This window comes from Propithecus coquereli, unplaced genomic scaffold (assembly GCF_000956105.1).
Source record: "Propithecus coquereli isolate 6110/MARCELLA unplaced genomic scaffold, Pcoq_1.0 Scaffold782, whole genome shotgun sequence".
NCBI classification, from domain to species: domain Eukaryota; kingdom Metazoa; phylum Chordata; class Mammalia; order Primates; family Indriidae; genus Propithecus; species Propithecus coquereli.
In genome coordinates, this window is record NW_012153974.1 from 394623 (window position 1) to 417967 (window position 23345).

The following is a 23345-nucleotide window of genomic DNA, read 5'->3' on the forward strand; positions in this document are numbered from 1 at the left end:
TGGGCTGCCGGCGGCGGCGCTCGCGGGGCGCCCGAGCTGCGTTCCGGGACTTCTGCGGCTGCTCCGGGCCTGCGCGCGAGGCGCCGTCGCGGCAGAACTGCGCGCTCGGTTGCCGCGGCTCCACCGAGCGTCACCAGCCGCTGCGGGAAGGACGCTGCGCCCGGGAGGGCTGTTTGGACCCGGACCTCGTGAGAAACGTGGTGACCCGGTGTGCACAGACACGCGTGTTCGTGGGGTGGTCGCTCGCCTGGGGGAGATCTGCGCTTTTCTCATTGATTTTGCAGAAAACCCACTAATTTGATTTTCGGGCACTAATGGAGGTGACGCCTCTGATGGAAGCGTGCAGATACGTGTTTACGTTCAATGAAAGCGCAAACTCAGTTGAGGTTTTTGTTTTCGTGGTGCACTGGTGATCTGGGCTTAGAGGTGATTCCGAAGCACTTTGTCAGCGGTTCCCAGGCCGCGCAGGTGACGCATGTGTCCCTCTGAGATGCAGAGCCAGGGAGGGCCGAGGGCGCCAGCGACGCGGTCAGCCCGCCGCGTCCCTCCCGCAGAAGCGCCTGTCTGCAGCGGGCGTGTGCTGAGGCGCCGGGGTGCGCGGCAGACGGGCCGGTGGGGCCCTGACTGAGGCAGAGCCACACAACGTGGTCTGTGACGTGGACGCCGTTCGGCCGTGCAAGGCCGTGTCTGTGTCCCCAGATGTTAGCACTTGAGTATTCATTAATGCAGATGAGCGATGAGACCTTGTTGTCAAAAGACAGACCGAGTATTCTCTTCCTTTGGTGAAGGAGCCGTTGTCGTCTGCCTGGGACGTGCTGTGGGCCGCGGCGGGCGTTGCTCAGGGTCAGCCTGCCCCGCCCGGCCGCCCTGGTCCTGCGTGCAAACGCTGGGCCGATGGCAACACCTGCCCTCTGCTCCCCGGGCCGGAGTCCTCCCCGGGGCTGCCTGGTACCGTCCAGGCCCCACGTTCCCCCGGAGAGCACCCGTGGGGACAGGCACCCGGTGACAAATGTAAACCCAATTGCGGTTGTCCCCTGGGGGGACTGTTCTGTGGAGCTGGCGGAGGAGCTGCTGTTACCCCGTGTTTGCCTTCCTTTTGAGAGCGGTTTTTGTCTGTTTTCTCGCATCTTTCGTACCACGGAAGCTACGGTCTTATCCACTCCCACGTCACGGGAGAACAGGAGTGTGTTGAGGTCGCGTGTGAGGTCTGTACCGCTCCCAGTTGTCACGTCCCGCCCGTGGCCGACCGTCACGGCTTGCGTGCAGGGAGCCTTGCTCCGCACCTGGCCTGCCGCGGTTGTCCGAGGTTTGCTGTGGCTCTTGTTCCGTGGTGCCGACAGCTGCGAGTGAAGGAGGGACACGAGGGTGCGGCGCGCTCCATGGCGCCAGCCGCTGGGCATTTACTCTCTCGCTCTTTTTCCCGTGTGGTTAACGAACTTCAGCAGTGGCTGTGGATGACCAGGCGTGGCGAGGACGGCGGCGTGGCGTGGAGATGACTGATTGTTCTGAATTGTCTCTTCCGACTGTAGGTCATTGGTACGCCGCAGAGACCGGCAGCGCCAAACACTGTCGTGGTAGGAAGCCCACACACCCCCAACACTCACTTTGTCTCTCAGAGCCAGCCTTCCGACTCCTCACCTTGGTCTGCCGGGTGAGCACTTCCCTCCCGCCCTAGAGCCGTAGACCCGCTTGCAGGCCTCCCCCACCGCCCGCCGCGGCCACGCGTGGTGCGTGACGGCGCCATGGGCTCCCACGTATGTTGATCTCAGAGCTCCTCATCGAGTCCTCCCATCCGACTGGGGAACGTTCCGTGGCGCCCAGCACAGACTACAGTCAGGCACATGGCCTTGGGCACGGAGCCAGGCCCGCCCGCCCCGTGGCGTTTGGGGTGGCAGCTGCTCTTGGCCAGGGAGGGCCTGGGACACGCCACGTTCCCTTGTCCGCACCGGGGACACCTAACCTTGCCTGGGCCTTGGGTCACGGCCCCACCGGATGGTCCCAGCACAGCCGCTGCTTCCACTGAAGCAAAGTCTGACGTGGAAATGCTTTACTCCCAGGTCAGCGGTGTGTCTGTCCATACAAACACGCACACACACGGCTGTAACCCATGTTTGTATCGGTTCTAAAGCAAAAGTCGTCAGTGCCCAGACTCAGCCAGGGAGACATCTGGCCTTTCTTCTTAACGTGGTCACTGGACGGAGGTCGCAGGTCGGAGCTCTCGTCCCGCTCTGAGCGCACCTGGCGGTTTGCACCTGTGTCAGGCGGCCGTTGCAGTCTAAGCATTTGCCTTACGAAATCACAGCCTGCTGAAATTTGCCCCTAGAACTGCCAAGTTCACACTAACACGTCTCCTAATTCCTGATGCTGGTGGCCACCATTAGAAAAGCAGAGCTTAATGTACTGACACGTACCAGATATTTGCTGATCTTGCCCACCTGGGCATCTGCCCTGTTTTCTTGGCATTTGAAAACACAGAGGTGTGATCTGGCCTTGGAAATGCTCAGTTTTTGGCCTTTAAAAGCACTGGGCAGCCGTCCGCATCCTCGGGGCGCAGGTGCTGGGCGGAGCCGCCGTCGGTGCTGGCCTACGCAGTCCTGGCCTGTCGGGGGACGTGCTGCACCTGGGCTCGGCCCCTCCACGTAGCTGGTTAGACGCTTGAGGGGAAAGTGCGGTCGATTCGCGGCTGAGTGAGCCGCCAGTGCTCACAGCCATTTATGTTTCCCTTTGTGTCTCGAAGGAAGCGCAACAGGAAGGGCGAGAAGAACGGCAAGGGCCTGCGGCACTTCTCCATGAAGGTCTGCGAGAAGGTGCAGAGGAAGGGGACCACGTCCTATAACGAGGTGGCCGACGAGCTGGTCGCGGAGTTCAGCGCCGCCGACAACCACATCTTACCCAACGAATCGGTGAGCGTGCAAGGCCAGCGCTGGCGGGACAAGACCGCATGGCGTAGTTCACAGGTCTTAAATTTGAAACAATTGCAAATGCACAGAAAATTCCAAATACAGCAAAAAAGAATTTTTCCTGACCCGCTGCGGGCGCATCACTGGCGAGGTGCCCTGCGTGTGAGCCTGCGGGCCTGGCTCCGCCTTCCCGGGCCCACTGCAGGGATGCCCTTCGCGCCCCACAGACGGGCTTGGGGCAGCCCCACCCGGTCCCGACCCTGCTGGACTGGGCGGTTCTGTGGGGACGTGTCTGGAGTCGTGGCTCCGTGGGAAGAGCTAACGACATACCTCTGCCGTAGGTCATAGGTGCGCGTGGCCTAGAGCGTACGGTGTTAATCTGCAAATGTTCTGCGTCATTTGGACAGTTGACTCCGTCTCCCCAGGCTTACGACCAGAAGAACATAAGACGCCGGGTCTACGATGCCTTAAACGTGCTGATGGCCATGAACATCATCTCCAAGGAGAAGAAGGAGATCCGGTGGATCGGCCTCCCCACCAACTCGGCTCAGGAATGTCAGAACCTGGAGGTGCGCCGCCCGCTCCGCGCCGTGCACGCGCGGATAACCCCGTCGGTCATTCGCAGGGCCTCGGCTGCGAGGACCCCGGGTGGGGCCGATGCGCAAGGTCCCCGCATCCTTGGTCCCTGGTGTCACGACTGGCGTCGGGCGCTGTTTGCCCCCGTCCTGGCCCGGCTCTGCAGATGCCGGCTGCCGGGGAGGGAGCGCGGCCGACCCACTAGAGCATATCAAACTGCAGCGTGGGTTAATTCTGGATCCTAGTTTGTGGGATCTGTTAAAAAAATATAACAGCCCAAGCCAAGACACGGGGGCGGGGAGGTGTAGTGTGGAAGCAGAAGAGAAACTCACCTGTGTCTGAGCATGTGCCGTGTTCCACGTACATGTGTGTCCTGCGACTAAGTTCAAGGTGAGCCTCGGGATGCTGTGAATGCAGATTTTACACGTGCAGAGGGGACAGGTGGGATGACTTCTTGCGTCGATGGTTTGTCTTTCAAGGTGGAGAGACAGAGAAGACTTGAAAGAATAAAACAGAAACAGTCTCAACTTCAAGAACTTATTCTACAGGTAAGAAAATACCTGCCTGGGAGGTGACTTTTGTTCTACTAATTCAGTTTTGCAGCACCCGCCTGCGGCAGGGTGTGCTCCTGCGTGGTGAGTCGAGTCTCTGTTTGAGATTCTGGGTGTGGGTTTCCGTGCACTCAGGAGCTCACCTCGCGCGGGTGGCAGGCACCGTGGCCCCTCTCTTGGGAGAGGTGTGTGCGTCCCTGGGCTCTGGCGTCTGGGTGGTGGCATCTGAAACACGCCCTCCGAGAGGCACAGCCCACACTGAGTGCCCAGCGTGTCTGAAACGCTGAGGAACCCGCCATCCGGGCTGAGCCCCAGTGGGCACCTGGAGGGGCGCAGGCTCCTCGGAGCTGGGGGGCGCGCTGCTTGTGGCGACTGCCGGCCCCGTGCCGACGGCTGCTTCCTTCCCAGCAAATCGCCTTCAAGAACCTCGTGCAGAGGAACCGGCAGGCGGAGCAGCAGGCCAGCCGGCCGCCCCCGCCCAACTCGGTCATCCACCTGCCCTTCATCATCGTCAACACCAGCAAGAAGACGGTCATCGACTGCAGCATCTCCAACGACAAGTATGTCGTGGACGGACGGGAGTTTTAGGGGAGTTAAAACCTGTTAGGATTTTTATTAGGACAAGTTTTAAAATATGGCACAACAGCTGAGGTTTGCAGACTGTCAGGGGCTGGCGAGCGTGTGCCCTGGGGCATGTCCTGCCTGTCACGTGTGCACAGTGGTCTGTGCTGTGACCTGAGCCCCTCGTGCTGTTTATTTCTGAGTGTGGTTTCTTATTTTTTTTGAGACAGAGTCTCACTTTGTCACTTGGCTAGAGTGCCGTGGCGTCAGCCTCGCTCACAGCAACCTCCAACTCCTGGGCTCAAGCCATCCTCCTGCCTCAGCCTCCCGAGGAGCTGGGACTACAGGCATGCGCCACCATGCCCGGCTAGCTTTTTCTATGTATTTTTAGTTGTTCAGCTAATTTCTTTCTATTTTTAGTAGAGACGGGGTCTCGCTCTTGCTCAGGCTGGTTTCGAACTCCTGAGCCCAGAGTGCTAGGATTACAGGCGTGAGCCACCGCGCCCGGCATGAATGTGGTTTCCTGACGAGGCTTGGTGGCGGGGGCCCCGCGGGGCTGTGTCCTCTGGGAGACCCCGTCCTCCACCTTCCGGGGCTGCCTCTCCCCGCAGGTTCGAGTACCTGTTCAATTTCGACAACACGTTTGAGATCCACGATGACATTGAGGTGCTGAAGCGCATGGGGATGGCCTGTGGGCTGGAGTCCGGCAGCTGCTCCGCGGACGACCTCAAAGTGGCCAGGAGCTTGGTGCCGAAAGCTCTGGAACCGTACGTGACAGGTCAGTGGTGCCCCTGGCGAGGCTGCGTGGCTGGAGTGACGGCCCCAGGCCCAGTCGACAGCCCGTCCTCCTCGCCCCCGCGAGCCAGCGTGCGGGACCAGGAGCAAACTCCAGGGGCGGGGCCGAGGGGCGGGGCCGCCGGCGCCTCGCCTGTGTGGACCCAGGGATTGCCACGCGTGAGGGGTGGTGCGGAGGAGCTGCTGAGGCAGGTCAGGTTTCACCTCGAAGGGCGGCCAAAAGCGGGAGAAAGTGAAATTCTTCGTGGAGTGTAGTTGGATCAGCGGATTCCCCCCAGAGCGAGCTGGTTGGCCCCTAACAGTAACCAGGAAAAGCATTCAGGGTTGTCGACGCTCTGCGGCTGTGGGCACCGCGTGGCGTGGGAGGCGTCTGTTCCGTGAGCTTCTGCTTCCCGCGGCTCCGAGGCCTCAGGAAGCCCGGCCACAGCACGGAGCGTGGCGTCGTGCTGAGAACAGTGACGGACGTCCCCTCCGCTGCCCCTGCCTCTGCGTCCCTGTCCCTGAGAGGGTCGGGGTGCCTCCTGGAACCCGGAGGCGCCTCCGCCGGCCCAGAGCGAGGGAAACCCGGCCCCACGACCCCTGCGGGCAGGACACCTGCCCACAAGCCTGCGCCCCCGTCTGCCCTCAGTGGGCCCGTCACACGGGACGTGGAGAAGAGTCCCTGCACAGAGGCGCTCGCCCACCTCCGTGTGACGGTGACGTGACACCGGTGTAGCAGCACGTGCTGCACTCACCAGCAAGCATACGTGTTTCAAGGTCTCTCGTGCTTCCTTAGAAAAGACAGGCTGTGCGGCCGCAGACTCACGCCCTGCTCTGCCGCGGGGCACGCACCAGACAAGCCCGCGGTGTCCGGGAGCTGCCGCCGCCCGTCCCGGGTGCGCGATTGTTTCTCTGCCGCTCACTTTGTTCCTTCTCCTTTCAGAGATGGCTCAGGGATCCATCGGCAGCGTCTTCCTCACGACGGCGGGTTCCACGTCCAATGGCACGAGGCTCTCTGCCAGGTGACGCGCGGGGCGGGGAGGCGGCCCCAGCTGTGCGTGGCCCTGGGCCGCTGCCCTGCTCAGAACGTGGCCGGTCTGCTGAGGCCACCGCAGCTGCCCTGGGCCTGTCCCTGTGTTGGCTCCGTCCCCCTAAAAGTTAAAAGTGATGCACGGTTTTTATTTCTTTGAAAAGCAGCGCCCAGTAAAGTGGGGCGAGAACCACCCGAACACCACTGCCCCGCACGGCCCTTGCAACGAGCGTTTCTAGGTTTCCCTCCGTTTTTCAGAACATACTTGAGGTCCTGGTTTATATACGGTTCTGTGCTTTTTCCACCTTAGAGTCTGTGGTATGTGTTTTCCCACATTATTGAAGGAATTTTATTATTGAAGTAAAAGTACGTTTAATCTTTGACCTTGCGGTCCCACAGAGCAGGATGACGTCCTTAGGTTTTTAAAGATAAATATGAGACAATTTTATAGTAGATATCAACGAAACGATGGTTTTATTAAGTTTTATATTTCATTGTTACATAATTGTCTTAATCCTAAATACTAAAAAAATGTTTAATTTTATGAAAGATAGGAAATTAGTAACCTATAGGTCCAGGTCATAGGGGCTGATCTCTAAGCCCAGTGTGTTCACGCCCTGCTGGAATGTTCTGCCGCCATCCTAGCGCGTCAGGGAGGGCGCGTGCGGGGCAGGATCCAGGTGCCGCTGGCCGTAGGACCAGCGAGGCGGTGACGTGAGCCAGGACTCCGCGTGGCGCCTGCGGGTGGCGCCCTCCCTCTCAGTTCTTCATCCCCAGCTATGTGTGCGAGAGTAGGGCTGTTCCATGGGGTGGAATCTGGCTGTCGTCAGACTTTATCTTCACATGATCCTTTTTATTGACGGAACTTTTGAGACTTGTCAGTGGAGACGAAGCCAGTACCATTTCAGAAGAAAAACCCGTTTTCCCAGTGGCAGGATGTGACAGTTTATGAAAGGGCGTTTAGGTGGTTCCCAGTTACGAGGAAAACGAGCAGCTTCGTGGCTGAAGTTCTCGCTGTTTGCGCGTCATTTTGGGTGTTTCCCAGATGCCGCGTTGCTCCATCAGAAAGCACGTTCGCTGGTTTTACCGTGCAGGGTTAATAAATACCTGTGAAAGGTGTTAACCTGTGTGCCCGTGGTTTGACGTTAGTGTTTAGTGTTTGCACACGCTCTCCGCTCTGGCCGGCAGCGGGCTCTCGTGGTGCTGCTGACCCCACGCGCTCCGTCCACGCGGCCAGAGCGGACGCCCTGCCTGCCGCCCCGCCCCACGCGCTCCTCTCCCTGCCCCGTGCTGGTGGGGAGCGGAAGTCCTGGGAAGAAGGTTCTGGGGTTTCCAGCATGTGCCCTTGGCGGTTTTGTCTCTGAGGGTGAGTGAGGACTCACCGTGGGGCTCTGCCGCCGTCCCCGTTTCAGTGACGGATTCGAGACGATGGTCTGGGCGGGGCGTGGACAGATGGCCTGGTGGCCGGCGCGGGTTCTGTGCCCTGGGTGTGATAGGAGAGACCCCGCCAGGCTGCGCCGTGGCTCGGCCCGACGAGGCAGGGGCGCCACTGACCTCGCACCGGCCCTGTCCTTGCAGTGACCTGACCAACGGCACGGACGGGACACTGGCCACCAGCTCCAATGGGTCTCAGTACAGCGGCTCCAGGGTGGAGACCCCGGTGTCCTGCGTCGGGGAGGATGAGGACGAGGATGACGAGTTCAACGAGAACGAGGAAGACTGACGTCCGCGCAGTGTCCTCGCGGCCCTCCGGCTCCATCTGAGGGAAGAGAAACTTTTTAATGTGGGTTTTCTGTTTCTTTTTGGCCTCCTCCCAAGAAGACGCCGGTAAGCTGTCAGTTGGAGACGCTCCTCCGACGAGCGGGGCTGCTCCCGCGGGTCTGCGACGTGCCTGACGCCGGCGCGCGGCCCGGAGCCTCTTGCTACTCCTTAGGGTTTTGTGTTTTCATTTTCTTCCCTTTTTTTTTTTTTTTTTAAATTCAGAGTTCATTTTTGCCTCTTAACAATTCTTGCTGAGTTTGCTGAGGAAACTGTGCTCCATCCACGTCGATGACAGTAAAGCGCTGTGCTGTCGTGCGCACCACATGCATCTGTTTGCAGGTGTCTGACGGCGCTGGCGCCCAGCGAGGCTCGTGCCGAGCTTGCCGTGTGGATCGTGCGGTGCCCGAGAACCACGCAGATAGCGGAGCTCCGTGTCCAAACAATAAGCACCGTACGTTGTATCGTGACTTTATTTTCCCTTAAATTATATTGACTGTCGAGATTCCATCAAGTTTATACACCTTTTCCCCCTCTCTGTATTGCAGCAACAAATTGCAAAGTGCTTCTTTCGTTTGTTTTGTTTTGTTTGGTAAGAGTTTATTGCCACGCTGGCGCAGCTGTGGAGACTGTCTGGAAGGCTTGGAATGGTTTATTGCTTATGGTAAATTTGCCTGATTTCTTACAGGCAGCGTTTGGAAACTTTTTATTATATAGTTGTTTACATGCTTATGAGTCTATCATTTAAAGACATGTACCGAAACAAACGTATTTGTTTCGTAAGCATCTTCCTGTAATCTATTATAAAGTTGAAATTAAATATAGAGAATGTTTTAACAGTTTTTTAACTCAAAATTTGTCAATCATTTTTAATAGTTCTTTTTTTATAAAAAGAAAAAGGAATTTAAGGACAGGCAGTTGTCTCTGTTAAAATTTATTCACAAAAACCATTAACTGCACAGTTGCTGTTGGCTGCCTGTTCTAAAACGATAGTCTTTTTATTGAAACACAGACTTTTCTGTAATATTTTATGGAATATAAAGAGACTTTAATTGTTTGACTTGTTTAACTTGGCACTGTTAGTTTTTATTAATAAAACGCGCATGGGCATTTTAAACAAGCTCTGTGTTTCTCTAATTCAGGGTTATTGTCGAGAACTCCTCCTGTCTGCTCATCCCGCGTCACACCCAGCCCGGGAGCGGCACCTGGGGCAGCCCTTGTCCCCTGTGGTCGGGTCTGGAGCTCGCCCTGCAGGCAGAGGTGGTCAGAGGAGGCCCTGGGGCCACGGGCGTCCTTCCTCCTGGGTGCTCCTGTGCTGTTCCACGGCGTCCACACTGAGACAGGTTTCATAGGTTTGGCTCTCAGAAGAAGGAAAAGGTCGCGAGAGGATTCTGGGAGGTGGCAGATAAGGAGACCAGGAGTCCATGTCCCCATCTAGACCTGCCCCACGGCAGCATCTGTCTTTTGGAGCTGGGCTGTAACTGGCCGTCTGTCGAAGGCTCCCAGCTTCCATCTGAGGGCTTGGTCAGTGCATCAGGATGAGTCTGGTCAATTCCGGCTGCATCTCCCTTCACCGGTCCCTTTGTTTTTCTCCTTCCCCTTTTGGGAGCCAAATGTTGACGAGTGGGACATGCACAGCCAGCCGTGCGCCTGCCCAGGGAGAGTCTTGGGATAGACCAGAGAAGACCCCAGGTTTGCAGCCCAGGCCAACCATTGGCACAGACAAGACCACAGCCGTCAAAAACCCAGGAAGCAAAGCCAGCAATGCCTGGGGGGCGGGAGCCGGCTTTTCATTACGGCAGCAGCAGATCAAACCTCCAGTTCTCAACAGAAAGTCGCGAGAGCGTGGCCCATTAAGGGGAAGAACAGATCAACGGAAACCGTCTCTGAAACAGACCTGGTGGCAGATACATTAGACACACTTTTAAACAACTGTCTTAAAGATGCTCAAAGAGGTTAAGGATGATGTGGAGAAAGTCAAGAAAGTGATACATGATCAAAATGTCAATATCAATAAAGAGATAGAAAACCTAAAAAGACACCCAAAAAATCTGGAGCTGCAAAGAGCAGTAACTGAAATAAAAATACGCTTGAGCGATTCAGAGGCAGAACAGCTAATTTGAAGATGGGAAGATGGAAGTAATTGAGTCTGAGGAACAAAAGGGTACGGAAGGAAAGTGACGGGGGCTGAGGGACCCGTGGGCGGCCACCCAGCCGGCGGGCGTCAGGACGAGAGGAACAGGAGGGAGCAAGGAGAACATTTAAAGATACAGTGGCCGAACGTGCACCAAGTGTGATGAAAGATGTGAATATAAACATCCAGGCACCTCTGTGAACTCACAGAGACACGTAATTAAACTTTCAAAAGACGGAGAGTCCTGAAAGCAGAAGAGGAGCCGCTCGTCACACACGAACGATCCCCGTAAAATCGTCTGCAGATCTTTCCCAGAAACCGAGGCCACGGGGCAGTGGCCAATCCGTTCAAAGCGCTGGAGGAGGCAGAAGTCTGTCCTCCACGCGTCCCATGCCCAACAAAACCGTTCTCACAAGCGAGGCATCGAGACATCCTCGGACAAGCGGCAGCCGCGGGCGCCTGTTGCCACCAAGCCTGCCCTGCCAGGACCTTCGGAGAGTCCGCGGCGCGAGTGCGGACACGGCAGCAGCTCGCGGTCCTGTGGGCAAGGGAAGGGCAAGGTCTCAGTGGAGGTGAACGCGGGGAAATCATAGAAGCCGGTATTTTGAGAACAGCTTGCAGCCCACTTTTGTTTTCCACATGATTTACGAGACTAATGCATTTTTTAAAACCTCAGTTATTAGTCTGAAAGGTAGTATTACCATAACTTTGGTTTGTAATTCCACATTTTGTTTTCTAGGTAATTTAAGAGATGAATTCACTTAAAGGAGTTAATTGTGAAGCAAAAACTATAGCATAATTGCAGTGAGAAATGGTTCTTTAATTGTAGGAGATTCCGATACACTACTCTTAACAGTGGATCTCAGGAAATGGAGTCTATGATAAACCCACTAGATCTCACAGACGTGCGTACCCAGCTCACTCCACCCAGCAACAGCCGTGGAGAGCATCCAGCACACAGATGAGTCTAGATTTGAAGGGCGGATACCACACGAACTTTCTTTCTGACCACAAACAGATGAAGCTACAAGTCAGTAACAGAAATAAAACCGGAAGTTTCACAGAGCTGTGGAAATGAAACAGCCCGCTCCTAGATAAAGAGTCAAAGAGGAAAGCTTAAGGGAGAGGAAAATGAAAACACAACATGCCTAGATTTTTTGAGATGCAGCAAAAGCAGTGTTGATGGGCAGATTCGTAGCTATACGCCCTACGTGTAAAACAAATCTCAAATCAACAACCTAACTTTACACGTTCAGGAACTAGAAAAAGACCGAAGTAAACCACAGCTAACGGAACAAAGGAAATATTAATGAAGATTAGAGCAGACATAAACAGAGAATAGAAACACCGGAAAAAAATCAATGAAACAAAAGGTGGTGTCAGAAAGGATGGATAAAACAGACAGACCTTTAGCTGGAGGTACTAAGAAGACAGGACTCTTACTAAAATCAGGAATGAAAACGGGGACATTCTTCCCAGCTCTGCAGAAATAAAGATTATGGGAGAATAATACGAAAAATTATACATCAATACATTTATAAATCTCGATGAAATGGACAAATCCCTAAAAACAACCTGAATAGACGTTAGTAGACTTGTAACCAGTAAGGAGACTGAATCAGTTCTAAAACATCTCCCAGCAAGAAAATGCTCTGGACCTAATGGCTTCGCTGGTAAATTCTATCAAACCTCTAAAGAATAACTAACAGCAGCCCTCAACCTCCTCCAGAGAATTGTGGAGGGAACACATTCTAGCTCATTCTGTGAGGCCACCGGGACCTTGCGACGCAGCCTCAGACGCTACACGTAAGAGTACAGACTGGTGTGCCTTGTGAACACTGCTGGAAAACCCTCAGCAAAGCTCTGTGCCTGCCCCTGCCTTTGGGGGACCCCTCCCCCCAGCTCTGTGCCTGCCCCCGCTGCTGGGGTCAGAGGGCAGGGCAGTGGATTCTGCAGGGTTAGGGTTAGGGGAGGCGGCTGCTGAATTCCAGTCAGCAAGGGGAGGGAGGGGCCGCGGGTCATTGGCGGGATGCGCTGCGGGGGCTTGGGTGGGGCGCAGGTGTGTGAGGTGGAGGTCTGGCGGGATGTCCGACTGTCCTCGTCGCTTTGCCACCACTTCTCAAGTAGTGTGACCTCTGACCTTTGATGTGACAGATGTTTCTGAGGCTGCCCGGGTGTCCCTCAGGGCACACACGGCAGAGGACCGCATCGTGGGCCTCCCCTCCCCCTTCCCTTGGACCCTCCCTCTGCCCCGGCTCCCTGCACCCCTGCGGGCACCGCGCTGCCCCGCTTCTCGGCTCACTGAGAAGAGACTCTCGGAGGACTCCCCAGAGCACAATGCAACTTGAACTTCGAGAGTCCTTGGCACTTAGCACGAGCTTCCTTCCCGTCCCGCAAGTCCCACCTGCGCCGGAGGTCGGGGCAGACAGGACCGGCCCCTGGACCGGCCGAGCCCAACCCGGACAGCGCGGGAGCCAGCGTGGGAGCCGGCCCAGGCGCAGCCGGACAGGACGTGCAGGCGGCCCCGCGGGCACCAAACCGCGTCCCGCCTGGTGCGTCCCTGTCCCGAGTGTGAGGATGTCACGTATGTGTGCAGAAGCCTCCCACTTGTCGCCGTACAGATGCCTGCGGTGTGTGTACATGTGGAAGGTGCTGGCGTGCGGCGTCAGTGAACACCCGCTGACAGGCTGGCGCAGCGTCTCGCGTGGAGAACATCTGAGACTGAGTCTCCGCCGCACAGCTGCCCGATAAGCACGTTGACCTACTCAACCTTACAAGACACTGCGAGGTTTCATTCTTGCCCCAGAGGCCGGTTTTTGTCGAGCGTCTGTGCTGGTCGTGGGTCGGCAGATTTCGTGTGCTGGGTGCTGTGTGGCTCTGCCGGCTCGAGACGTGGGGCCTCGCCCGGGGTTGGGTGGGAAGCCCGGACTGTCCCCGAGAGCAGGGGGAACGTTCTCATTTTGGGTTTTTTGAAAGGGGGTAGAGCTGCAAACTTAGCGCTCTGTATCTGGAAGAAAGATGTGCCCTCACTTAAAAATTAGTGTCTGTGGCCGGGCGTGGTGGCTCACGCCTGTAATCCTAGCTCTCTGGGAGGCCGAGGCGGGTGGATTGTTTGAGCTCAGGAGTTCGAGACCAGCCTGAGCAAGAGCGAGACCCCGTCTCTACTAAAATTAGAAAGAAATTATCTGGACAACTAAAAATATATAGAAAAAATTAGCCGGGCATGGTGGCACATGCCTGTAGTCCCAGCTCCTCGGGAGGCTGAGGCAGGAGGATTGCTTGAGCCCAGGAGTTTGAGGTTGCTGTGAGCTAGGCTGACGCCACGGCACTCTAGCTGGGGCAACACAGTGAGACTCTGTCTCAAAAAAAAAAAAAAAAAAATTAGTGTCTGTGTTTAGTTTTAAATTCCACCAAGTCAGTGACATCCCCGCTGCCTCCCCCCTCACCTGGGGGAACCGAGTGTTCTCAGGTGACGACCCTGAGGCACGCGGTTTCCATAATTTCCCTGACTTGCAATCGAAACTATAAAAGGGGATTTTTAAAGGAGGAAGTGTTTCAATTTTAGTTTTTCTCCCATGTCAGTAAAGACATGACTCTCACATAGAATAAGAGTAATTTTAATGTATTTTATGATTATTAAATACAACTTAGGAGTCGCATGTTTAAAAGCAAGCATTCAGCACATGCGTTATCACAAGCCGTGTTTCGCATCAGGGCACGAACGGTGCTCGCGTCGCGTGGTCGTGGTTCGTACTGAACGTGGAGAGATGATGCCCAGACAGGGATGTCTGGACGGGAAAAGGTGAATTTCCTGGTCTTGTTGGTCAGGTCGTTCCTGCCTTGGTCACCGCGTCAGCCCAGCATCTGTCGTGGCTGCAGGCTCTGTCTGGACATGGAGGGCTTGATGAGCAGGAGCTGGCAGCTGGGGCAAGCACTTGACACGCAGGTGCTTTCCTGGGGCCGCCACTCGGACCGCGGCATCGTCGTCGCAGAACGTTTCCGAGACGACCGGGCAGGATGCTGCAGGCAGGTGGAGCCGCCCTGCGGGTTCCAGACTCTCACTTCTGGATCTTGAGCTTGAACTCCACTTTCCCTTCGTACGGGTCATGGGGATTGTCGAAAGTCACGTGCTCTGCGATGATCTTGCACACTATGGAGACCTCCGTGTTCTTGGGGACGTTGAGGAACTTCGCGGCGACCAGGGGGTTGGTGTAGTGGGGCTGAAGTGTGGAGAGGAGGGGTGTTTCACAATCTCCACGTCAAGCAAAGAAGCCAGACCGGGAGACGGGCCGCGTGCTGTCTCTGCTGAGCCCGGGACTTGCGAGAGAACGAGGTTTGTTTGTGCCAGGAGGATCGGCCCCGAGGGGGCAGGCGATACCGAGTGTAGATGCAACTTCAAACCGTATCGGGTGAAGATTAGTGTAAAAACAGGGCAGAAAAGGAGGTGCTGTGGAGGAAGGCTCTGAAGTGGATGTGCCGTTGTTTGAAAGGGTTCGGGAAGCCCTCGGGAAGTAAAGGGGTGAGCTTTGACATGCGTGTGTTGCACAAGGGAAACGTGTTTGCAGGTGGTTCCAGGAACCCGGGTTTGGGAAACACCCAGATCGTTAACCGGTCAGGACTGGCTGTGCCAGGCCTTTGTCTTGTTTTTATAGATGACAATGTTTGTTGCTTCCCTTTTGCCGAATGTGAGACAGTGGGGGGCGGCGGCCAGGGTGGACCTACCTGCGCCTTCTTCCCGTAGTAGGGGAAGTAGTGCAGGCTGAAGGTGCCGTTGGGCGGGGAGTACTCCACCTGCAGCGGCTCGGCGTCCTTGGGGGGCGTGTCCTGGGCAGGAGAGACGGGAGTCAGGTGGGAGCCGGTGTGTGCCCCGTGGTCTGTGCTCACGTGTGCGTGCGTGTGTGTGTGTGCATGTGTGCCTGTGCGTGCATGTGTGCCTGTGTGTGCATATGTGCCTGTGCGTGCATGTGTGTGTGCATGCATGCGTGTGCATGTGCGTGTGTGCTGTGTGTGCATGTGCCTATGTGTGCATGTGTATATGTGCGTGTGCATATATGTGTGTACATGTGTGCGAGCACTGCGTAGGTGGTCACATAACACCTTATTGCATGATTGGCGTAAACCAGATTCAATCTTTATAATCAGCACTGAGGCCCCATTAGGGATGTAATTTGCAAGTGTGCAGAACACCTGGTGGCATCTCAAGCTCACACCTTGAGCCTTTGACGCCTCGGTGGGTGATGTGGGCAGGTAAAGCTTGCTCCCCACGTGCAGGGGTGGAGGCAGACAGATCGCACGCACCGGTTGGCCAGAACTGGTTAAAAGTCTGTGTGACTCTCTGGGGTAAGTAGAGATGTGTTTTCATGAGATTTATGTCCTTTTGTTACCGGAATCGGGGAATTATCCAGCGGGTAGCTTACGTTTATCAAAGCATAGATGAAGGGTTCTTTGGCATCTGTTAAAATCTCAAGTCAGCTACACGTGTGGCTGAAGTGAGTAAAAAAAAAAAAGAAAAAAGAAAAAGGAAACCAAAACAAACCCGCGAAGCCCGCACAGAGAATAGAGGCTGTGAGGGACGGGCTGTTTCTCGCTGTCCGTGTGCGTCAGCGAGCCACGTTACAAAACCTCTGGTTTGGGCATAATGGTGAAAACAAACCTCAGAAAATATTTAGTGAAAACAAATTTAGATTCTTAAAATGTTGTTCTTAAAAAGTATCATTGGCTGGGCGTGGTGGTGGCGCCTGTAGTCCCAGCTGCTCGGGAGGCTGAGGCGGGAGGATCACTCGAGCCCAGGAGTTGGAGGCTGCGGGGGGCTGTGATGACGCCACTGCACTCCAGCCTGGGTGAGAGCGAGCCCCTGTCCCTAAAAAAAATTTTTTTTTAAAAGTACTTTTGAAAAAAACTCGAATCGTTTTTAGTAGCATAATTCACAATTGCAAAGATGTGGAAACAACCCAAGTGCCCATCAATACATGAGTAGATTAATAAAATGTGGTATCTGTATACCATGGAGTACTACTCAGCCTCAAAAAACAGTGGAGATCTAGCACCTCTTATATCATCCTGGATGGAGCTGGAGCCCATTCTACTAAGTGAAGTCACAAGAATGGAAAAACAAGCACCACATGTGCTCACCACCAAACCGGTATTAACTGATCAACACCTAAGTGCACGTATAGTAGCAACATTCATCGGGTGTCGGGCAGGTGGTAGGGGAAGGGGGAATGGTATAATCACACCTAGTGGGCGCGGTGCGCACCGTCTGGGGGACGCACACGCTTGTAGCTCTGACTCGGGCGGGGCAAAGACAGTTTATGTAACCAGAGCGTTTGTACCCCCTTAATACTCTGATATGTATATATACAAAAGCCAAAAAAAGAAACAAGCTGGAATTAACCCGAGATTAATGCCAACTCTCAGCAGTCTGTATACTAAACACAATTAAACAATTATAGCTGTTGGTGACCTGAAATATTTTTGTAAAGAAGAAAACAAAAAACCAAAAATATTAACAGAAACAAAACAATGCATAGCACGCTGGCTTATCCACATGCCCCGAGTGTTCAGAGTGTGTCAGTGACACGCTGTCCCAGACGCGCTCGGAAGCAGAGCAGAGCCCGCAGGCTGGCAACCACGTTCGCAGAGACGTGCGGACTGCCCCCGCGGCCCTGGCCCACTTGCGCGTGGCGCGCGGCACTCACCGCAAAGGCGCAGTCCACTCTGGGGGCCGAGCTGTTGCTGGGCAGGAACTTGACTATCTGGAAGGGAAAGGCCTCATGTGCCCTCCCGTGGGGGGTGCCTGGCTCGCCCCCCGGGTGTTCCTGCGTCTGGGGGTGGCTCCCCTTTGGGCTGGGCCAGGTGGGCCTGGCCCCACGGCCCCGCCCAGGCCGTGGTGGGTGCTGACCTGCGGAGCTCGCCCTGGCCCAGGTCTTCAGCCTGCCCCTCCCGGCCCCACCCCGGGCCCTGCCGGTGCCCCGCTCCCCGCACCCCTACTGTGTCCCCAGCCAGCCCCTCCTGTGCTCTGAGAGGGTATCCTCATCAGAGCCTCCCTGCTGGGCCGTCCTGAGCCCCAGGCTGACCGCAGGGGCCTGGGACGCGAGCTGCACATCAGCCTCTTACGGTGGGAAGTGCGCAGTATAGAGGGGCGAGTCCCACCCACGGGTGGGCTCCTGGAGGGGGGACCTGCGTCCCTTGCCGGGCCGGTGCCGGCCCCACCAGGCCCTGGCTGGACATCTCCTGCCCTGCACCCGGCGTGGCCAGACCGGCTGTGCCTTCCCTGTTTGCTCACAGCGGGTGGAGCCGGGCCTGGACACAGCCTGGGCCCAGGTTGGATGCCCCCTCCGGGGCCTGGCGTCCCACAGCCGGTGTTGACGGCTCACGTGGGGCCCACGTGGCAACTGGGTGGTCGTGCCTGAGTGGATGGCCCTGAGTTTGTATTAAGAGCCAAACGTGGCGGGTGTGTGCTTGGCCAGGGGACGGTGGGGTGGGGACAGCCCCAGGGGCTGGGGTCCGGCTGTCCGCCTGGCAGGCCCTAGACAGGACGCCACGGGCCCCGTCGCGGATGGTGGCGTGAGGGAGTGGGAGTCTGGACCGCGTCTCCGCAGGAGACCCCTCGATACGCACCCTGTTCATTTTAATAATGAAACACGGCTTTCCTTCTTCAAAGCCAAAGTCAGGGTCCACCAGGCCGGAGCAGTTCTGCAGCATGTCTGCCGTGAACTTGCAGGAGAACTTGGTGTGGTTGGGGGCCCCGAAGCTCTCCTGGAAGAAGTACTGCTCCGAGGTGCAGTTGATGTTGTCCTCTTGGGCGGCCGGAGAGTAACCTGCGGGGCAGACACACCTGCCAGCCCCGCCCGCCCTGGTCCGCAGCAGCCCCCGGGGTCCCCGGAGAGTGGGGAGGCCTCAGGCCCCCGAGGGTGATTTTCTCAGGAAATTGATCGCAGCTGCGGCGCCGTCGAACCCGTACCTGCCAGGAAGGCGTGGAGCGTGCGTGTGAGGTCTGCCCAGGTGCTGTTGTCAGAGATGTTGTAGAAAACCTCGAGGCCTTTCTCCCCGTAAACATCTGGCCTTAAGGTCACCCCTAGAGAGAGAGAATGTCCCACTTTTCATGTGGTCTCTCCAAATATCTGCTCTTATCCAAGCCATCTGCTCTGTAGTCGAGCCGCGCACGGAGGCCGGGGTCTGGGTCTCCATAGCAACCCACGGGCCAGGGAGCCGGGCTCCCTCAGGCCCTGCACTGAGCAGTGGCGCCGGAGGAAGGACCCCCCAAGGGCTCCCGAAGATGCGTGGCCCCCGGGACCCCTGCCCGCTGGCCAGACAGCGGCACAGAACGCAGCCTGGGGGCGGCTCCGGGGACTCTGGACGCCCAAGCCCCGTCTGCGAGTCGCGCGCAGATTGTGGGATGCGCCGGGCGCGAGGTCCTCTGGGCTCTGGCCGGGCTGTCCCCCGCGTGGCCTCGAGGCTCTAGTCACTGCTCTGAAGGGTGACGACCAAGCCAGAGTCTGAAACTGGGATTCTAAATGAAAATGTGTTGAACACACATTAAAAAGTCTTCACTGGTTTTGGTTGAGCACAGAGGCGTCTGGCAACATGCTAATTGCGAAAGCGAAAACCCCAGTGTGTGAGCAGAGGGTTACATGAGAGCGGGTGGTCCCGCCAGCTCGGCTGCTTGACGCTCCCGCCTTCGAATGCGAGGGCAGACCGTGTGTGTGCATGTGTGTGCATGTGTGCACTTGTGTGTGTGCGTGTGTGTGTGCACGCATGTGTGCACTCATGTGCGCACGTGTGTGCGTGTGTGCATGTCTGCACTTGTGTGCATGTCTGCATTTGTGTGCGTGTGCGCACGTGTGCACTTGTGTGTGCATGTGTGCACTCGTGTGTGCGTGTGCGCGTTTGTGCGTGTGTGCATGTGTGCACTCGTGTGTGTGCGCGTGTGCACTTATGTGTGCACTCGTGTGTGCGTGTGTGCATGTGTGTGCGTCTGCACAGACCAGCTGCACTCTCCTGGCGACGCCCTGTCCCTCGCACCTCGGTTAGCCGGGCCCCTGTTGCACGGCAGGAGCCAGAGTTTCGTTGTCGCGATGGTGTTATTATGACAGTAACGCTACACGCGGTTTAGAATAAAACCCCCCGGGGGTCTGGAGCAGAAAGGAAGCTCTGCGCCCGCTGCCCACACCCAGGACCTGGACACCTGGGCTGCCCGGGGCCCAGGGCAGGAGCTGCCCTCGTCCCCACCCCGGCTTGGTCCCACAACTGGTCCTGCCACATCCTTCCCCAAAGGTGCTGTGTGCTCACACGAGCACAAGAAGCAAGTGAACATAAAGACTTTTAGTCTCTAGTACGAAATCCTGCTGTTTTAATGATTAAAACTAAAGCCGAAGCCAGACTCACCGTTCGGGGTCGTCGTCCTCACAGCAGCAGCCGAGAGGCCATCGCACCAGCGTCTGTGCTTCCGCTGGCGAGCGGGTCGGCGCCCTTGGGGCTGCCAGCGGGTGGCGCTGCAGCCCCTTGGCAGGCGAGCTCTGTGCCCCGGGCCTTCTCTGGACTCCGTTCCATTCCCCGGGGTCTCCTGTTCCCGCCGCGCACCTTCCGTCCCTCCTGGCGCTTACCTGGCGCTTACCTGGCGCTTACCTGGCGACTTGAGCTGGTCTTGGTAGTCGGGCGTGTAGGGGTCGATGGTCGACATCAGCACGTAGACGCACAAGGCGAAGATCCCGGTCATCACCACGTAGAAGGCCACGTAGTAGAGGCTGATCCACACTGCGGAGGGCGGCGCGGCGGTGTGAGTCGGGCACTGCTCAAGCACCCCGCCCACCATGCCGGCACGCTCAAATGTGCCAGTCGTGGCATTTACCACACTCCCACGTGCTGTGCCCATCACTCCCCCTGCTTCCAGAACATTCTCGTCCCCCGAATAGAAACCGGCCCCCAGGAACAGAGACTCCCCTCCCTCCACCCGGCAGCTGCGGGCCGACTTCTCTCTGTGGGTCTGCGTCCCGGGCATTCCACACAGGAGTCCTGGCCTCTGCCGTCAGCACCGCAGGGTAAGGACCCTCTGAGGGGGAGTTGCTGCTCCCCACGCGACAGGAAGGGAAACTGAGGCAGAGAGGCGCGGCCGACCCCAGCAGGTGCCTGTGCTCGAAGCGTCTCAGGTTTCTATCTGCAAGGCCCCCGCCGGGTGTGGTGGCCGAGGCCAGCGGGCTGACGCCTGCCCTGCGTCCTGGGAGGGCGGGAGAGGAGGCGGGTTCTCCCCAGGCACTCGGGCCTCGCGGGGGGCAGAGCGGGGGGCCACAGTCCCTCGTGAGAGCCACTCCTGGGCACGCGGTGGCTGCCTGGATTCTGTCTCATTCGTAAACTGGCTTGTACTGATCGCGGCAGCGTCTCTAGGGAGCAAGCTACCAGGAAGAGGACGGTTCTGCGCCTTCCTCCCCTCCCAGCGTGGCGCAGACTTTCTCTGCACGCCACTCTCCAATGATCCCACGCATCCACGGCGGGGCCAGGCTGCTCAGAGACCGGGAGGGCCGGGAGGCGCAGGCCCCCTCCTTCCAGCCACGACGTGGCAGGCCTCTGGGTCGGGCCCTGCCCCTGAAGCCCAGGCCCGAAGCCGCGGTCTCGGCGTGGTCACCGCCGCTGCGCCAGCGCCACGTCCTGCGCACACATGTGTTCACTCGAATCGATCGTGGCTCGCTGGCCTGGGGTCCCCAAGCTCGCAGCGAGGAGCCCGCAGAGGGGGACCCTGCCCCTCCTGGCCAAGCCCACCCCACAGGCCTCCACCTCAGACTCCCGGCAGGTCACCACCGACCCGCCTCCGGGGCAACCGCCACCCGCCTGGGACCAGGGCTGGACAAGGGGGGTCTCTCCCCGGGGAGGGCGTGGTGCCATCAGTGGGCGGCCACGCTGGGCTCTGCATGAATTTGGCAGCCCGATGCGGTGAGCTCACCCCACCTCACAGAGGAGGAAACTGAGGCCAAGAAGGCTGGGGTGACCCCGGCTCGGGCACCCGCTTTCTTCGGGGACGCTGCAGCTCACATGGGGAAGGAGCCGGGAAGAGGGGACACCCCACCCGCACGGCCAGCCTCCCGCCTGGAAGTGGGGTGCACGGCCCCGGCTTGCGGCTGTGGCAGGAGAGGTGGGCGCGTGGGGGGAGATGCAGCCACCCAGGGCTGGGCGTGATTACGTTTGTGTTCCCAAAGTGTGTTCCCTGGAACCCTGATGTCAGGCGTGTTGACAGACACACTTGGTGACACTGACTCGAGCGCGTGTCCTCCCCTCACTGCGGGGCCCGGGTCTCTGCAAGGGGCCCACAATAAGCAGCATTTTCAGGAATGTCTGGGATTGTATCACTTCCCATCTTAGTGTCCCGGATCGTGCTTTGAGAAACACTGGTCCAGACGGATTCGGATCCCAGGCTTTCCGCCTGCGCTGTCCTGCCGTGGCGTGGCTTCCCCCGTCTCCTGCCGCTGACACACGGCTCGCCCGGCGGTCGGCGCGGGTCACACAGCGGCGCGGGTCACACAGCAGCGCGGTCCCAGGCGAGCGCCCGCCCCCAGCCCCCCCCCCAACACGGGAGGAACCGCGGCCCGCTCCCTCAGCCGCTCTCATTTCTCTTGAACTGCGCTTTCCTCGGCCCCTGCGGTTCTCACCCAAACATGGCGGCCGCGTCTACCAGTTGGGCAGTGAGGCCGTTCCAGAAAGTTCTGTGGCATTGCGCCCACGAGGAGCACGCGGCGGCCCCTGCCCAGCCTCTGCCCTCAGCCCGGGTCCGTCCGCCCCAGGCTGGCGGGCCCCGTCCTTCCTCGCCGTCCGTTTTCTCCCGGGTCCTGTCATAGTCGGTGCCCGTCAGACGGTGCCAGTGATTCAGGGACCCGCGAGTCATCGCGCCCTGGGACGGCCAGACCCGGGGCCTCGCACCAGGTCCTCACGGGCAGGCGGGGCCCAGCCCCATCCCCATCCCCGCCCCGCGGAGGCTGCGGAGGGTCATTCGCCGCGTTCACAGACGCCGCTTGTTCCTGGATACGCGCCGCGTGAGGGCCTTTCCTGAGAGGGCAGGGGCAGCCGTGACTCCACCAGGACATTTCCGCCACCGCGGTGGCCTCACGGCGTCCGTTGCAGGGAGAAGGGCCCAGGCGACGGCGTGAGCTCCAGGGGGTGCAGGGGGGCTGCCTGGCGGGGAAGGGCTCCCAGCCTCACAGCGAGGCGGCCGGTGGATGTGGTCAGATGTGTCCGTGCGCCCCGGGCTATTTACCAAAGAACCACCCTCACCTCCTTTACGATTCTTTTAAAAAGTACTAGTTTTATCAGTATAGCCTTAAAAATGCTGCCCTCAAACGTGCCGCTGAGACTCTGGGGCCAAGCTCCGACGTTCCCCCTCGCAGGCATCCCGGGGTCGGATGCCGGGGCTGGCATGGGCCGGGGGCCCCCTGGGTGCCCTCCTTTCCCGCTGGGCCGGGGAGGCTGGCTGGAGTCTGTCCACGCGGGTCTGGGCAGGGCCTGGGGCCTCCATGGGGTCCCCCCCCACCCCAGACCCTCCTGGACGCGGAGTCCTCAGGGCAGCTGCGGGGCCACCAGCACTCACCCCACCGGGACAGGGTCCGGCCCAGCATCTGCCCGGTGTCCGGGTTCCAGCAGTAGTGCCGGAACTCCTCCATGCGCTGGCCACACGTCTTCTTCTCCTGCAGAGCTGCCATCCTGCCCCCGGCTCCGGCACAGACTGGGCCGAGAAACCCTCCCCTGCGCTTTATAGTTTCCTCCGTCGGGTCACGGGCATCTCGGTGTTAGCCCCGGGAAAGCCCCGAAGCCGCATTATCGCCCTCCCATCTCCTCTCCAAACGCAGGCCCGCCGGGCTGGCGCGGGCGGCTCTCAGCTGGTCTCGCTGCTCTTGGGACGCCCTTGGCTGGCAGCCCTGTCTGTTCTGTGCTTTCTCCTGCGGGTAGCAGGCGCGGCCTGTCCTCTGTCCTCCTTCAGGAGGTGGAAAGGGCGTGTGGGTCAGAGGTCAGAGTGGGAACAGGCGTGGACCCCGACCCTCACCACGCTGGGCCCAGGGTCCCTGTAGGCACCTTCCCTG

At 58.3% G+C, this 23345-nt stretch overlaps 2 protein-coding genes across 2 annotated transcripts in view; one reads left to right on the top strand and one right to left on the bottom strand.

The window, feature by feature from the left end:
• Positions 1–8900, top strand: part of TFDP1 (transcription factor Dp-1) — a 42664-nt gene extending 33764 nt beyond the window's left edge. The window contains exons 4-11 of the mRNA XM_012662824.1: positions 1530–1651; positions 2738–2903; positions 3326–3469; positions 3956–4024; positions 4436–4587; positions 5200–5366; positions 6306–6384; positions 7971–8900. Coding sequence (XP_012518278.1) covers positions 1530–1651; positions 2738–2903; positions 3326–3469; positions 3956–4024; positions 4436–4587; positions 5200–5366; positions 6306–6384; positions 7971–8115 — 1044 coding nt within the window. The 3' untranslated portion in view covers positions 8116–8900. The remainder of the gene's footprint in view (positions 1–1529; positions 1652–2737; positions 2904–3325; positions 3470–3955; positions 4025–4435; positions 4588–5199; positions 5367–6305; positions 6385–7970) is intronic.
• A 5442-nt stretch (positions 8901–14342) lies between these two features.
• Positions 14343–22967, bottom strand: ATP4B (ATPase, H+/K+ exchanging, beta polypeptide). The gene is made up of 7 exons (XM_012662825.1): positions 22856–22967; positions 19912–20040; positions 18248–18361; positions 17905–18104; positions 16983–17039; positions 15007–15108; positions 14343–14504 (listed from the first exon to the last, which is right to left on the bottom strand). The coding sequence occupies exons 1-7, from the start codon at positions 22965–22967 to the stop codon at positions 14343–14345; spliced, it is 876 nt and encodes a 291-aa protein (XP_012518279.1).
• Between the last annotated feature and the right edge of the window lie 378 nt (positions 22968–23345).

Bases quoted from the DNA above. Each gene is read 5' to 3' on its own strand.
- ATP4B (XM_012662825.1), bottom strand. From the start codon at position 22,967: ATGGCAGCTCTGCAGGAGAAGAAGACGTGTGGCCAGCGCATGGAGGAG. The intron at 20,041-22,855 runs GTGAGTGCTGGT...CGCCCTCCGCAG, and splicing joins CCGGACCCTGTCCCGGTGGG to TGTGGATCAGCCTCTACTAC. The intron at 18,362-19,911 runs GTAAGCGCCAGG...CTCTCTCTCTAG, and splicing joins AGACCAGCTCAAGTCGCCAG to GGGTGACCTTAAGGCCAGAT.